Genomic DNA, 15,103 nt, shown 5'->3' on the forward strand with positions numbered 1-15,103 from the left:
TCAATAGTCCCCAAGGTCCCTAAACTCCCAAACATTTTCACTGCAGGCATCCTCTTAGCAGCTAGTCATCGCCCACTGCCACCATTAATGATTTTGAACTCTTTTAGACTCCAAATGGACAGAGGTACACAGTGTGCTGCCGTCTATAGCAACACAGCACACATTTTTTTTTCCACATTGCTCTTTAAAGACAAATAATCAGAGATGAGAGACAATGAGAAGAGGGAAGAGGATCATGGCTTGTCAATGGCTGGGAAACCATACACAAAGGAGTCTTGAGATGGTGATTGCCTAACTAGCATATACAAATCATGCTTGGCCATGGAGTTTCAGGTTATTTGACAACAGCCATAGAATCCCACCTTTGGTGATAGTTCACTTAAGAGTCTGCATATTAATTGCTCTTGTAACCACGGCTACTGAGGTGCGTCTTTACATGCAGATCCGCCTGATATCAGTCTTAGATTGGACTGACATGTTGAGTTCAGCATGCCATGTGAATGAGCTCCTGTTTTCCTCAGAAGGAGGAGGAACCATGCGTGAGCAGAATCATTTCTATACTTGGACTCCCGAAAGGTAAAAACTTGCAATTTCTGTGTTGTAATAAGAGCGGCTGCAGGGCTGCGTCCCGCCACCCGGCTAGCTTTACCCGAAATAATTACACGGAAACTGTATTTTTTTAAACACTGCCTGGCCCATTAGCTCCAGCCTCTTATTGACTAGCTCTTACATATTGATCTAACCCATTTCTAATATTCTGTGTAGCCCCACGAGCTAGCTTACCAGGGAGATCTTAACCTGCATCTGTGTGGAGTGGGAGAATCATGGCGACTCCTGACTCGGCTTCTTTCTCCCAGCATTCTGTCTGTTTACTCCACCCACCTAAGGGTTGGCCAATCAAATGGGCCAAGGCAGTTTCTTTATTAGTTAACCAATGACCTTCCTCCATCATTTCTGGACCCCAATATCAGTTGCAGAAGCTTTTCAAGCAGGTTTTGAAAGGGCATAATTACCAGGTATTTCACCCAGAGAATTGTTATTGTAAACTAAAGATAATATCCCATATAATCACGAGTCACAGGAAAGTTCTTGTGAGATAACTGAGTTCCATCCCTATTAATAAGTTAGCACACTGTGTACTACTTTAGAATCTCTCTCTCTCTCTCTCTCTCTCTCTCTCTCTCTCTCTCTCTCTCTCTCTCTCTCTCATTTTACAAGACAGGGTTTCTCTGTAGCTTTGGGGTCTGTCCTGGAACTCACTCTGTAGATCAGGCTGGCCTCAAACTCACAGGGATTCACCTGCCTCTGCCTCCTGAGTCCTGGGATTAAAGGCGTGTGCCACCACTGACTAGCTAGATAAATCTCTTGTTGTGCAAACATGTGCATCAAAGTTTAGATCCCCAGAACCCACATAAAAAGCTGGACAGGCATGACAACCCATGCCATCCCAGCAGGGAAGCAGACACATGGGGTTTCCAGGACTAGCCAGCACTGGTGAGCTCTGGGCTCAGTTAAAGACCTTTACTAAATTAATGCAGCAGAAGGCTATCAAGAAAACCACTGAAGGTGAACTTCAGGTCTCTGCACACTTGTACACACACATGACTGATGTATGTGAATACGCATACATACAAATACACACCACACAAACACACATCAAAATATTTTCACGAGAACTTGGCCTTCTTACACACACTTGCAGAAATAAGGAGAGTGAAGTCATCTCAAAGCTTTATTCAAAAGAAAGAAAATGTAAATTTGTGGAAATACATTCTGAGTAATAAATCAGTTTGTCTTTGATGGGGGGGATGATGTTAAGGTAAAGATGAATGGGGGTATCATGTGGTTCTCTGCTGTTTTTATGTGTTTTAGTTGGGGTTTCTGTTGCTATGAGAAAACAATTACCTAAAGCAGGCTGTACAGAATGTACAGGGTGGAGAGAAGCATAAAATCAAATTTACCCCTAGGCTAACTAGCCAAAACTGCCCTCGAATTCAGTGATGCTCAGTGAGGATCTTGCCGCAGTCTCCCGAGCATTGGGATTACAGATGTGAGCTGCACTTTTGAAGGTTCTTGGGTAATTCCAAAGCAGAGCTAAAGTAGGGAGCCCCGTGGAGTGCTTGGGGCCTTCTGGAAGCAGGAGGGAGCAAGTTCGTCCAAATGTGGACACAGCTTTTAATACCAGGGAAGACTGGTGCTCCCAGCTGCAGTTTGGAATGATATGGACAACAAGCCTTGGAGCCTGTTGCCTGTGTTCATTGATTACAGCTCTGGCGTTCAACCAGATACAAATGACCGGCGTCTTTTCTTTTTGTGAGGAGTGAATGGGGCATGGAACCCACTGATTACCGCGATAACTGCAGATGTAGGTTACGATATGCTCTCAGTAAATAACCTCATGAGCAATTTACCTCATCCACCACAGAAAAGACGGTGAGTGACTTGCAGGTGACCCGGTGTTATTTTTAATCCTAGCATCGGATCCCAGAAAGGCAATTGTTTCTGACCAGTTCGTAGAGAAGAGACGTCTATACAGGCTCGGGTTGGCTGCCGGGCAGTTGCAGGACCTCCTCAGGCCAGCCCCATTCAATAGCCGCTTTCCCTAACAAGGTAGTGCCTGGAATCAGCCCTGCATGACGTCAATCCCGTAGTCCCACCCATCGGGGCACGTCCAGTCCTTCACACAGTCGCACCGATTGCCAGAAGTCCTGGCGCAGACTCCAAGCCCTCACTTCCTCCTTGGCTTCATCCATTTCGCCTCTGGAGGCGGGGCGAAGGACGGAGGGGAGGCGGTGCCGCGCCTGCGCGGAGAGGACTCGAGGGCCTGTCACGCTGAGCGTTGATCTCAGTGAGTGGAGGCAAAATGCAGGTGAGCGTGGCGTGGTCGGAACCCCAAGGCTAGGGTCGTTTGGTTTGGTGGGCTCGCGCCAGACCTGGAAGGAGGTCTACACGAATTACCCAGTTCGGCAGGCTGCGGCGAGGCCGCGAGAGAAGCCTGCGTAGGCGCATTGAGAGAGGGTGGGTGTAGTCTCGCCAGAGTCGGGCTGGGTGCTCCTGCTCCGGTGTGTCCGGCCCAGCAAATCTCTGTCCTTTGGGGGCCCCTGACCTTGGGGTCGTCCTCCTCCAGGTCTGGTGAAGGCCTCGACTCTTCTGCCATCTAGAGCTGACTATCTAACGCTGGTGTTTTTATTGGTGTGCGTGTGTGTGTGTGGGGGGGTGCTTCCAGATTTCCAGAGCTGAGCCCTGGGACCAACTTATAGTGTTAATTCTGAAATGAAGAAAATCAGAACCTCTGAGGGTTTTTGTTTCTTTTTTTTCTGTTTTGGTCTTGTTTGCTGATAGTATTTGACAAAAGTCCAAAGAAAGTGCTAGAAAACGCCACAGAAATAGCCTCTAAGAGCAAAAGTCTGTGACAGCCACAATTGCCACTGTCTAAGGCAGGCCCTGGCCCTTCTATGTCGCTGTGTTTAACTGCGGAGTCTTGATGGGGCAAACAGTTGTGGGCTCCCCCTTTGGAGAGTGGAAGAGGTGGCCACAAACCAGGTGTGGTACCCCTGGAGGTGAGGAGAAAGTCCAGGAAGTGCTCTAGACTCTTCTGCATTGCCGATTCTTCTTCTTCAGGTTCCTGCTTTAAAATGGCACTCTTCACCTTCTCTGACCTTTCTAAAAGGAAGCGTCATCTTTCTTGTGCCCTTTTGTGTTGTAAGCCACCTTTTTGGGGTGACTTCTGTCGCGGCGGGTTCATATGTTCCAGGGTCGGAGCATGAAGGTTAGAATTATTAGGCAGAAGGAACACAGATATAGGAGAAGAGACAGAAACATAGGGTAGTATCGGGAGGGACATCCAGTGACTACTGAAAGTCGCCCGTGTTTAATTTCCATTTGCTTAAATACCCTGACCCCAAAAGGCAGGAGTAAGATAAAACCTGCATTGACATGATACAAGGAAATGAACAGACCAGTTGAAGGATTACGAGCTACATTCTTAGTTAAATATTCTATTGCCAGAACAGGACAAGTAATGCTCACAGCCTAGTCCAAAACATTCTGTAGGCAAACCACTCCTGGGTGAGATTCATAGTTATCTCCCTAAGGGAGTAGGGACCTAGTTGGATCCTTAGACTTTTGTTTTCTTAATACCTGAAATACCAGGTCTCTGTATTAACCATACCTGTTATTTGAACGGTTGACAATAACCTTGGAGGAACAGAAGTTCCAACTCTTTGGACCTTTTGTCAAGATAGAATGGACCCATACCTATGGCCCCTGTCACTCTCTCAGCCAGATTGTGATCCGGGAGTGAGATTAGAGCCTGGTGGTCCCACGGACCAAGTTCTGAGCCCTGTTATCAGTGTTCTGTCAACCCATGCCAACCCAGAATAATGGCGTATGCAAGTTTCAGGTCTGAGACCACTTTGATCCTCTTCAGTTTGGCATGGCAGTACCAGCTTCCCATTTTAGTACTATCAGGCTTGGCCCTGATAACTTCTGACATCAGAGGAGATCAGATAGGTTCAGGGTGATATGGCCAGAGATGGCAGAGTCTTTCTCAGTGCTTCACCTCACTACACTTGGGAGGCAAGAGTTGGCTCAGCTAAGGGAAGTGTCTAGCATTTAGTGTTTAATAAACATAAGCCATCATGAGTGGGGGGGACAGTCTGCTCTCCAGATTTATCCTTTAGACCCCTAAAGTTTAGAGAAATCTGTCAGCCTAGTCGCCTCCTCCCCAGGTCTACTGTAGCCTCTCAAGACAGAAGCTCACGATGTCACCGTGCCTTTTCCATTTGCTGGTCACTCTGCCTGAAATGCTGTTTTCTTGGTCTCCCCATTCCTCTTGTTGGGGCATGGGAGCTCGGCTTCCCTTAAAGAGAAAGTCTCAGCACTAACAGATAAAGGTAAAACTTCTTTTATTAGCGTGTAGCTGTAGCCTGTTGTTTAAAGAGGCCCAGCTTCAAGCAGAAGTCTTTCATGCTTTTTATGTAGGAGTAGGCAATGCCATAGTCTTGTGGTCATCTCAGGGTGGTGTTTTCACTGAAGATAAAATTTTCAGGTTTTTGGATAAGACAAGCAGATATTGGTGGTGGTCACTTCTCAAGGAAGGAGACCAGATAGATGTAAACCCCTTTTAGAAACAGGAAGGGTTTAGCAAGTTTACAGCAACATAAGCTGTTTTAGTCAGAGTTACTCTGGCTGTGATGAAATCCCATCCATAAAGAGCAACTTGGGAAGAAAAAGGTTTGTTTGGCTTGCACTTCCATGTCACAGTCCTTCATTGAAGGAAATTGGGCCAGGAACGTGGAGGCAGGAGCTGATGCAGAGGCCATGGAGGGTGCTGCTTACTGACTTGCTCCCCATGGCTTGCTCAGTCTCCTTTCTTATAGAACCCACGACCACCAGCCCAGGGATGGTGCCACTCACAGTGAGCTGGGCCCTCCCCCATCAATCATTAGTTAAGAAAATGCTGTATACAGACTTCTCTGCTTACAGCCCAGCCTTCTGGAGGCATCTTATCAGTTGAGGGCCCCTCCTCTCAGACGACTATAGCTCAAGTCAAGTTGACATAAGCCTAGCCAGCACACCCAGTAGTTCAGTTTTAGCTCTGTCACCTCAATTCAGAGAGTTTCTTATTTGCTTTCTTACTTCTATATAGCCTAATATTTCCTAAGTAAGCTTGTTAATCACACTTCAGTCAAAGCTTGCTATTTTTTCTCTTTCACTTTGGCTGATTCCTCTTCACCCTCATGTAATAATTAAATGTCATTCCTCTCTAGAGAGCATCTCTATCTGCTCTGTGAAATGTGGACCCTTTAATTCTAGGCCAGTGATTCTCAACCTTCTTAATGCTGTGACCCTTTAATACAGTTCCTTGTGTTGTGATGACTCCCAATCATAACATTCTGTTGCTGCTTCGTAATTGTAATTTTGCTCCTGTTAAAAACCATAATGTAAATATTTGATATGCAGGATATCTGCATATATGTGGCAGCCCACAGGTTGAGAATCACTGCTCTAGGCCAACAACCTGTTTGTCATTGCCCTTGACACGGCTTAATAACAATATCTAGTTAGCATGTGTGTGCGTGTTCACAGCCTACCTCGTCACCTTGACTGTAGTGGCTCCTGTGTGCATCCTGGCCACTAGCACATCCTTCTTAGTTACTGCCCAAACAAGTAATTTACCTGCTGTACGTGACCCAAAGCAACTTAGGGAGAAAGGGTTTGTTGTTGTTGTTGTTTTGTTTTTCTGTTTTTTTTTTCCATCTTACCACTCCCGTGTCACAGTTCGTCATTGAAATGATGGAGGTGGGTCTTGTATCTTATCTGTTGCTTTCATTGGTTAACTAATAAAACTGCTTGGCCTGATGGACAGAAAATTAGGTAGGCGGACTAGACAGAACAGAATGCTGGGAGAAAGAAGCCGAGTCAGTGAGTTGCCATGATTCTCCCACTCCAGACAGACGCAGGTTAAGATCTTTCCTGGTAAGCCAGCTCGTGGTGCTACACAGAATATTAGAAATGGGTTAGATCAATATGTAAGAGCTAGCCAATCAGAGGCTGAAACTAATGGGCCAGGCAGTGTTCAAAAAAATACAGTTTCCGTGTAATTATTTCGTGTATAAAGCTAGCCATGCGTGTCATCTGGTGCCAGGAACGTAGCCCCCCCCCCCCCCCCCCCCCCCCCCCCGCTCTTATTATTACATTGAAAGAATTCAGCAGGAACTCAGACAGGAACCTCGAGGCAGGCTTGAGGAGCAAGGACCTTTGCTTACTGGCGTGTTCCCCTTGAGTTGCTCAGTTTGCTTTCTTATATATTTCAGGACCTCTGGCCTAGGGGTGGCACTGCCCACAGTAGACCGGGCCCGTCACAGCTATCGTCAATCAAGAACATGTCCCCGCCCCCAAGGCTTGTCTACAGGCTAGACTGATGAGACTTTTGAGGTTCCCTCTTCTCATATGACTAGTTTGTTTCAAGTTGAAAACAAAAACAAACAAACAAACCAAAAACAATGCAAGTAGCCACTTAAACTTTATTGCAGGAATCATGTCCTGTGAGGTCTCAGAAAAGTCAGGGGGCATCTCGAGTCCTCAGCTTCCTGGGCCTCAGGACTAGGAGACTTCAGAGGCTACCCTAAAACCCCACAGTCCAAGTCTGTCAAATGACCATGTGGCTTTATGGTCTCAGATTCACTTTGGATAATATCATAGAAATTTATCATAGTTCTAAAAAAAATTTGTTTAAGTTATGAATGAAAATACTAAACAGAAAGTAGGTCTAAGCCTTGGTTTCAGTGTTGATGCCAATCTGCCCACCATTTCCTGAGTTTTGCTCTAAAGCTGGCTCCTCCAGGAGACTCCAGCAGGGTAGGAGATCTTTCGATGCTCTCAGGAGTAGGCCTCAGAGTAATTTAGCTTGAGTTCCTCCCCGTTCACCACCTTTCCTGTTTGCCACCCCACGTTGTGACTTCTCTCCTGGACTTTGCCCTCACCATGCCCTTGTCTTTACTGTTCCAGGACCCCAATGCAGATACCGAGTGGAATGACATCCTACGCAAAAAGGGCATCCTGCCCCCGAAGGAAAGCCTGGCGGAACTGGAGAAGGAGGCAGCAGAAAAAGAGCAGCAGGCATTTCTCCAGCAGTCAGTGGGTGAGCTTGCTCACTTTCTTCCTTTGTTCTGTGTCTGTCTGGCTCTGGAAACAAGCCACCAACTGCTATAATAAAGACCTTCTGGGCAAGAGCCAGAGCCGGAGCCCTGGCATCAGCATTGCCGGTGGTAGCTGGATGGGTAACTGCAGAGCGGAGAGCGAGCGGCCCCGCAGACCACAGCCCTTGCCTGTCACATGGGCACACGACTTGCTGTTCTGACCTGCTTTGGACAGTGCCATAGAAATTTGTTCAAGTTTGTAGTGTTTGTCTTCTCTCGAGGCTGTGTTTTATTAATCTTTGTGGATTGGTTAAGATTATTGACTTAGAATAGTTTACTTAGTTTGAGGAAGCTTAAGATGTTTGACATGGTACATGGCATCTGAGAGAGGGATTCTCCCTAAGTTCTTACCACCTGCATCTGATACTCCCAGCATTGGTCCAAAGGAGCCTGATACCTTCTGAATGAGAATTCCTGTGAGGCATCCTAATGGTAGACAGGTGCCTGGCAGGGGAAGGGGGGTCGATACTTCCCGACTGAGAGATGTTGACCAGAAGAGCTGGTGGTACTTTTGCCCTCTTCATACATGAATGCTAGTTTAGAGGAAGATGCTGTAAGGTGAATTCAGACTATGTTTACTGAATAATGACTTTTGTGTATTTCATTAGCAGCAGAAGTGAAAGGAGTGAGGCTAGGAAGGGTAAGGAAGTTTGGACCGTGGGATAGAGAGTCTTCTTAACTGGGCCAGAGGGGACCTCACTGAGATGATGTTTGGGTAGACCTTAAGGAGGCAAGGTGAGGGAAGGTGCTTCAGCAAGTGGAAAGCTGCCTGGGATCCTAGAAAAATCCCTGAGTGGGGCTTCGGCAGGGAAGGCAGTGGAGAGTTCACAAAGCCTCCCAGAGCCTGCCCACTTGGAACCTGACTCTCCTGGTAAAGAGCCCAGATTTTTTTTTTTTGCCAAGCAGGGGTTATTGGAGGTTGAAGCAGAATGGCATGCCCTATATTTAATAGTACCATCTTATTGAGCATAGCACAGCTGGTTGGTACAGCAACAGGAAGAGCAGTCTGAAAGTAATGCGGTAACTCAGGCAGGAGATGCCAGTAGCGTGGACTGGCTGCTGTGGTGGTGGAGGCGAGGGTAAGTGGTCAGAGCTGGCTGTGTTTTGAAGGAGGGCCAGCAGAATTGCTGATGGATCACTGTACTGTGTGAGAGAGAAAAGGCAAGGAAGCCTGCCGGGCTTGAGTAGTCTGAGGGGTAGAGAAGGCTTCCAGAGCCAGGCAATGGTGCTCGGGTCTGAGATAGGGTGGGAGACAACCCCACGTCTAGAGCCAGCCTCGCAGTGAGCGCACACAGCACAGGACGGTTTGCCTGTGTAATACACAGTCTAGGCGACATGAGTGTTAGGACATCCAGCCCGTGAGTGTGTCGCTGGAGACCAGAGCAGGCAGCTGCAGGCAAACGGGACTCTTGCACGAGCAAGGAACTCAGGACCGCGAGGGGTGCACCCACACTCTGAGACAATGGGGATGTCCTATCAGGAACTCACCAAGGCCAGCTGGCCCGGGTCTGAAAAAGCATGGTATAAAACCGGACTCGCAGAACATAGCGGACAATGAGGACTACTGAGAACTGAAGAACAATGGCAATCCTACTGATCCTACTGCACGTACTGGCTTTGTGGGAGCCTAGGCAGTTTGGATGCTCACCTTACTAGACCTGGATGGAGGTGGGTGGTCCTTGGTCTTCGCACAGGGCAGGGAACCCTGATTGCTCTTTGGGCTGACGAGGGAGGGGGACTTGATCGGGGAAGGGGGAGGGAAATGGGAGGTGGTGGCGGGGAGGAGGCAGAAATCTTAAATAAATAAATAAATAAATAAATAAATAAATAAATAAATAAATAAATAAATAAAGGGACTCTTGTTTCCTGAATCTGGGAAACTTGCCATTTGTATCTTTGTAGAGTAACATGACATTAAGAAGGGCGGAGGCAGTTCTGTCTTTCTAAAGAGTACCTTAGTTCTTGTCTCAATGGGCTGGACCTTCAGGAGTTGTGTGCACACACACGAGAAAAGCAAAGATGCTGAGATGTCTGTTTGTTCATCTTTTCATTTTTATGCTCCTGCCAATGGAACTAAATCTAGTGAAGACGTATGAAGATATGACTTTGGAGGAGCTGGAGGAGAACGAGGATGAATTCAATGAGGAGGACGAGCGAGCTATCGAGCTGTACCGGTTAGTACCATCCGAGGGGCTGTGTGGTAGTCTGTGGGACACCGAAGCATGTGTCCTTTGAGCATCGGGACAGGACTTTAACAATATTACACATTTCAACAAACTGGTCTTAGACTTTTACTGTGAGGCAAGGCAACCAGCCTCACAGGGATTTTCTTGTGAAAGATGTGCATGCATGTGTGTGTGAGTGCGTGTGTACACGTGTGTGTGCATGTGTGTGTGTGCGGTTCATCTGTGCATTTAAGTGTGTTCTTCCTGTTGTGCAGGCAGCAAAGGCTGGCCGAGTGGAAAGCAACTCAACTGAAGAACAAATTTGGAGAAGTTTTAGAGATCTCAGGGAAGGATTATGTTCAAGAAGTTACCAGAGCCGGCGATGGCTTGTGGGTGATTTTACACCTGTACAAGCAAGGGTGAGCTGATCTCCACGTGTTTGTAATGTGTTGGTTGATGTTCTCTTCAGCCTGTCTGGAGCTTAACCTATATAGAAGGGTTTGTTCTTAGGTTTTGTGTGTTTTTACCTGAACTTGTGTTCTCTGTTTTTGTGGTTGATTGGCCCAACCCGTCCTGACTGAGAGGTGTTGACCAGCAGAGCCGATACTTTTGCCCTCTTCATATAGAATGTTTTTTAGAGGGAGATGTAAGGTGAATCCAGTCTGTGTTTACTGAGTGGTTTTTGTGTGTTGGGTGTTCTGGGATTTGGAGAGTTAGTGGAACACAGCCGGACAGAAGTCTGTGTTTCAGTAGCAGCCCAAGTAAAGGGAACAAGACTGGAAGGGTGAGGAAGGTGGATCGTGGGATAGAGAGTTGTCAACTGGGCCAGAGGGGACCTCACCGAGATGACGTTTGAGTACACCGGAAGGAGGTGAGATGTGCTCAGCTTCCATCTTAAGACTTTTAAATTAATATTTGTGAGTAATGTGTGTCTATTAAAAGCATAGAGCAAGGACTTAAATTTCTTTTATTAAAAAAAAGAATTCTGCCAGTTGGGGTAGTACATGCTAGCATTCCCAGCATGAGAGGCTGAGGCCAGAAGACTGACAGAGTCCAAGACTAACCTGGGCTACGTAGCGGGTTCAAGGGCAGCAAGGGTAGCATGGCAAGACCCAACTCTTAAAAAAACAAAAAGCACAAAATCCCAAATCAAGTTATCCCTCCATGTAGTGGAAATGGCATTTGAGAATTCTGAGATTGATGACCTATAGGTAGCAGGGTGACCTTGAGATAACTGCTGAGAGATGTGGCCTCTGGTACTGCACAGGCTCTTCCTTCACCTGGACATGGGGTGCTTGTTTAGAAATCACTTAGAGGCAGGACATCCTTTCTGACCTGTTTCGTATGCATCATATCGTGTGTTCTCTTCAGTGTTTTCTAAACAACTTTTACAGGAAGACATGGCTGCTTTCAAAACTATCAAAGCTAATTTCTCAGACTTAATGTTAAATTAAATTGGATTTGGAGTTACTCACTTTCCCTGAACACACTAGAGTGGATTATTTGAGAACTGTGAATTCATTCTGCTGCAGCAAGCATCTCAGGAAGCCCTTCTGAGGTTTCTGTGTCAGTAGTCGGCCCAGTGGGCGCTGCCCTGTCTACTCAGAGGTCACAGCTACTCTCCTTTCTTCTCTTCCTGTGTCCAGGATTCCCCTCTGTTCCCTGATAAACCAGCACTTGAGCGGACTCGCCAGGAAGTTTCCCGACGTAAAGTTTGTCAAAGCCATTTCAACGACCTGCATACCCAATTACCCCGACAGGAATCTGCCCACGCTCTTCGTTTATCTGGGAGGCGACATCAAGGCACAGTTCATTGGTCCTCTGGTGTTCGGAGGCATGAACCTGACGATAGATGGTGAGGGGCTCTCGACGGCGTGAGGGTGTAGTAAGAGGTGACAGGGGCACTCCTCACGGGGAGTGCCAGTTTCTTAGATAGGTGTCATGGTTTGTGCTGTTTACCTCTGCCTCTGTATGGCTGAGCCGAGTCACGAGGAGAGGAGGCACACTGAACACTCTCCTTTTCTTCATAGTAGCATCAAAAAATTTCACCCAGTTGAAGATTCTGTTTTTTTGTTTTGTTTTGTTTTTTTGATTTTCGAGACAGGGTTTCTCTATAGCTTCTGGTTCCTGTCCTGGAACTAACTCTTGTAGACCAGGCTGGCCTTGAACTCACAGAGATCTACCTGCCTCTGCTTCCCAAGTGCTGGAATTAAAGGTGTGCACCACCACCACCCAGCTTACTCCCAGTAGTTTTTAATTTTGAATTTGATTTAATGCTATCTCTTATGAAGATTTTTTTTATTGCTTTATACCCATGGAGATGTTAAAATACGTGTGACACGTGACACAGAATCTGAGGCTAGCGGCATCTCTGTCACATGAGATTGCTCATCTCTGTTGAAATACAGTCTGTCCAACTGCTTTACTTCTCTTCAAAAATGTTTTAGCATGGTTTTATGTACTTTAACAATCAGTTATCAGCCTGGAAAAGTACGGACATGGAAACATACATAAGACATGTCAGCTACATTCCAGTGTTCGGAGGCATACGATAGTACAAGTTGATACGTACCTGATTTGTCCTCTTGTGGTTATACTGTGAGATGAGCTTATGCCTTTTCTCTTATGAAAGCAAAAACACCTGAAGGAGGTTTACGTTGAGTCCTGATTCTGAAGGCTGGGAAGCCAAAGGCATAGCCCTGACTTCTGTTGTCTTCTTGGGAAGGCCTGATGTTGTGTTGTATCCTTGTGGAGAAGGGAGGGTGCCTGGCACAGGAGGGTGTGTGAGAGCGACTGAGAAAAGTGTCATGCTTACTGTGTAGTAGTATCCTGTTTCTCTCTCTAGCCCTGCCTTCCCGACTGTGCACCAGGCTGGCCTTGAACTCACAGAGATCTGCCCGCCTCTGCCTTCCAACTTCTGGGATTATAGGCGTGTGCCACCATGGCCTTTTTGTTTGTTTGTTTGTTTGCAGTGCAGTGTTCTTAACCACTGAGCCACCTCTCCACTTTCTTGAGAACCAGTATAATCTTGTGAGAAAGACATTAGTCCTCTTAAATGCCCCAGCTCCACACTCTACTGTAGGGGACAACCAAAGCCAGCATCAGCTCTGTAACTAGCAGTTCTGGTGAGACAGCGTGTGTGACTAGCAGTGTTATTGAGACATATAACATGTAACTAGCAGTTCTGGTGAGGCACACCAGGTCTAACTAGCAGTGTAGTTGCTGCTCCTGTTTTTATTTCCAGAAAAGTTCTTACTTGAGGGTTAGTACATCTTCATATACTCTAAGTGAATAGCACTGTTAGTGCACACGTGTGTGTGTGTGTGTGTGTGTGCACATATAAAGAAATACATTCTCGAGTTAGTACTTCTGCATATTCAGTGCCTGTAAGTGAATGGCAGTTAAATACAGGTGTGTGTGTACATTAAAGAAATACATTCTCGAGTCGAGTCAGAAACCTTACTTTTGTCTTCTAAAGAGCCTGTTTTCACAACATTCAACCATAATACCTGGAGCTAAAATACTCCAGTATATATGATCATCTTGGTGGCGCACACTGCCCCTGGCATTGCTGAGGTGTGGCTCATTTAAAACAACAACAAGAACAACAAAAAGCTAAGTATTAAGGTGTACAATATGTTCAGGGTAGGAACACAACAGGTTGCAGTCAGTTGAGCTCATTGATGACAGTATTACATCCACTTTGTAAGCATGTTTCAGGTATGTAGTTCTTTGTTAACTGTGGTCACCATGCATGTTAGAAGATTTTTTTTTTTTTTTTAACCATTTGACCATCTTGTTTTATCTCCAGCCCCTGGCAACCACCACTCAAACCCTGTTTCATGGAGGTCTTCAGAGTAGTTTGAGAGACTAAAACTGGCCCTCAATTGTAGTGGGAGTATTTGATTAAGAAAGGCGAGCTACCTGGGATCTTTGACGTCAATTAATTTGCTCCCAAGGTGTGGGGGTCATTTCACTGATTGTAAGAGTGGAATTTAAAATACAGGATCTTGTTCTTGGGCACCTAGTCTTTACTTTGTATGATTTATTTATTTATTTATTTATTAGCACAAATGCTTTGAGTTGAGTGGAGAGGATATCAGACATGAAGCTGAACATTTCCTTTTGTTAGTTAAAATTAGATTTCACTATTAGGTTCTGCCATGCTGTAGAGGTGTTTACTCTAAATGCTTCATGGAAATGTCTCCGCGGAGACACTGTAGCAATGGCAGCCATGTTGTTCTTTGTATCTTACTGTAATTTTCAGACAGGCTCCAGTTTATACAGTATTTCCTTTGGTCATCTCTGAAACAGTTTTAAGTTTTCCTTTCTAAGAGTTTCTATTTAGTACTTCAGAACTGTGTCACTAAAATGGTCCCCAAATTTTGATTTTTTTTTTAACCTGTCAGGAAAAATTTAAATTGCCTTGCTGGGCTGTGGGTGAGGACCCCCTGGAGGAGACCTGGTGCCATGTGTGATTTGCTTTTTCTTTGCTGCACAGAGCTGGAGTGGAAATTGTCCGAGTCGGGAGCAATCAAGACAGACCTGGAGGAGGATCCCAAGAAGCCCATCAAAGACGTGTTGCTGTCCTCAGTGCGAGGCCCTGTCCCCATGAGAAGGGACAGCGATTCCGAGGGCGACTGAGATGGCAGCCACTGTGACCTTTTGAACTTTCTCGATATGACATATTGTCTGAATTTTTACTGAGGAGGAAAAAGCAAAAAGTTTTCATATTTTAGTTTAACCTTTTTATAATATTTAAATTTTATACATTTCAGAAATAATCATCACTGAAAATTTTATTAAATTCCTTGAAACTCCGAATTAATAATGTTTTGTTAAGAAAAATTTAAATAAGCTTTATGCCAAATATCTGTTTTCCTACATGTATTTCAGCAAACTGTTTAGTTTTTTTTTTTTGACATGCAGCCGTGTAGGAAGGAAAATGGAATTTTTTAAAAAAAAAAATAATGTGAATAAAATAAAATAACTGCAAAAGACAAGAGTCTTTATAGTTAGGCTCTTTATTTTCATTTTGAAAAGCTAGCAAAAGAATTACCAGCTAAAATACATATATGAGTAGTCTCCACGTGGGTGAAAAATCCTAATGTGTGTCCTGTGTGAAGAAATGACTGATAATGCTTTTAAGACAAACACTGTTTTACCAAATTAGCGACAGATTTCTATTGCTGCCGCCTTTGTTTTCAGTTAAGTCTTTCTTCTAGTCAAACTAAC

The 15,103-nt window shown here is 45.5% G+C and overlaps 1 protein-coding gene across 1 annotated transcript; it reads left to right on the forward strand.

Annotated features, from left to right (window-relative positions):
• The first annotated feature begins 2,774 nt into the window (after window positions 1-2,774).
• Pdcl3 (phosducin like 3) lies at window positions 2,775-14,850 on the forward strand. Its single transcript, XM_057751179.1, has 6 exons — window positions 2,775-2,869; window positions 7,513-7,645; window positions 9,787-9,877; window positions 10,144-10,287; window positions 11,515-11,723; window positions 14,370-14,850. The coding sequence occupies exons 1-6, from the start codon at window positions 2,864-2,866 to the stop codon at window positions 14,510-14,512; spliced, it is 726 nt and encodes a 241-aa protein (XP_057607162.1). The 5' UTR covers window positions 2,775-2,863; the 3' UTR covers window positions 14,513-14,850.
• Window positions 14,851-15,103: the final 253 nt, after the last annotated feature.

Source organism: Chionomys nivalis, chromosome 19, assembly GCF_950005125.1.
Source record: "Chionomys nivalis chromosome 19, mChiNiv1.1, whole genome shotgun sequence".
In the NCBI taxonomy this organism is placed as follows: Eukaryota; Metazoa; Chordata; class Mammalia; order Rodentia; family Cricetidae; genus Chionomys; species Chionomys nivalis.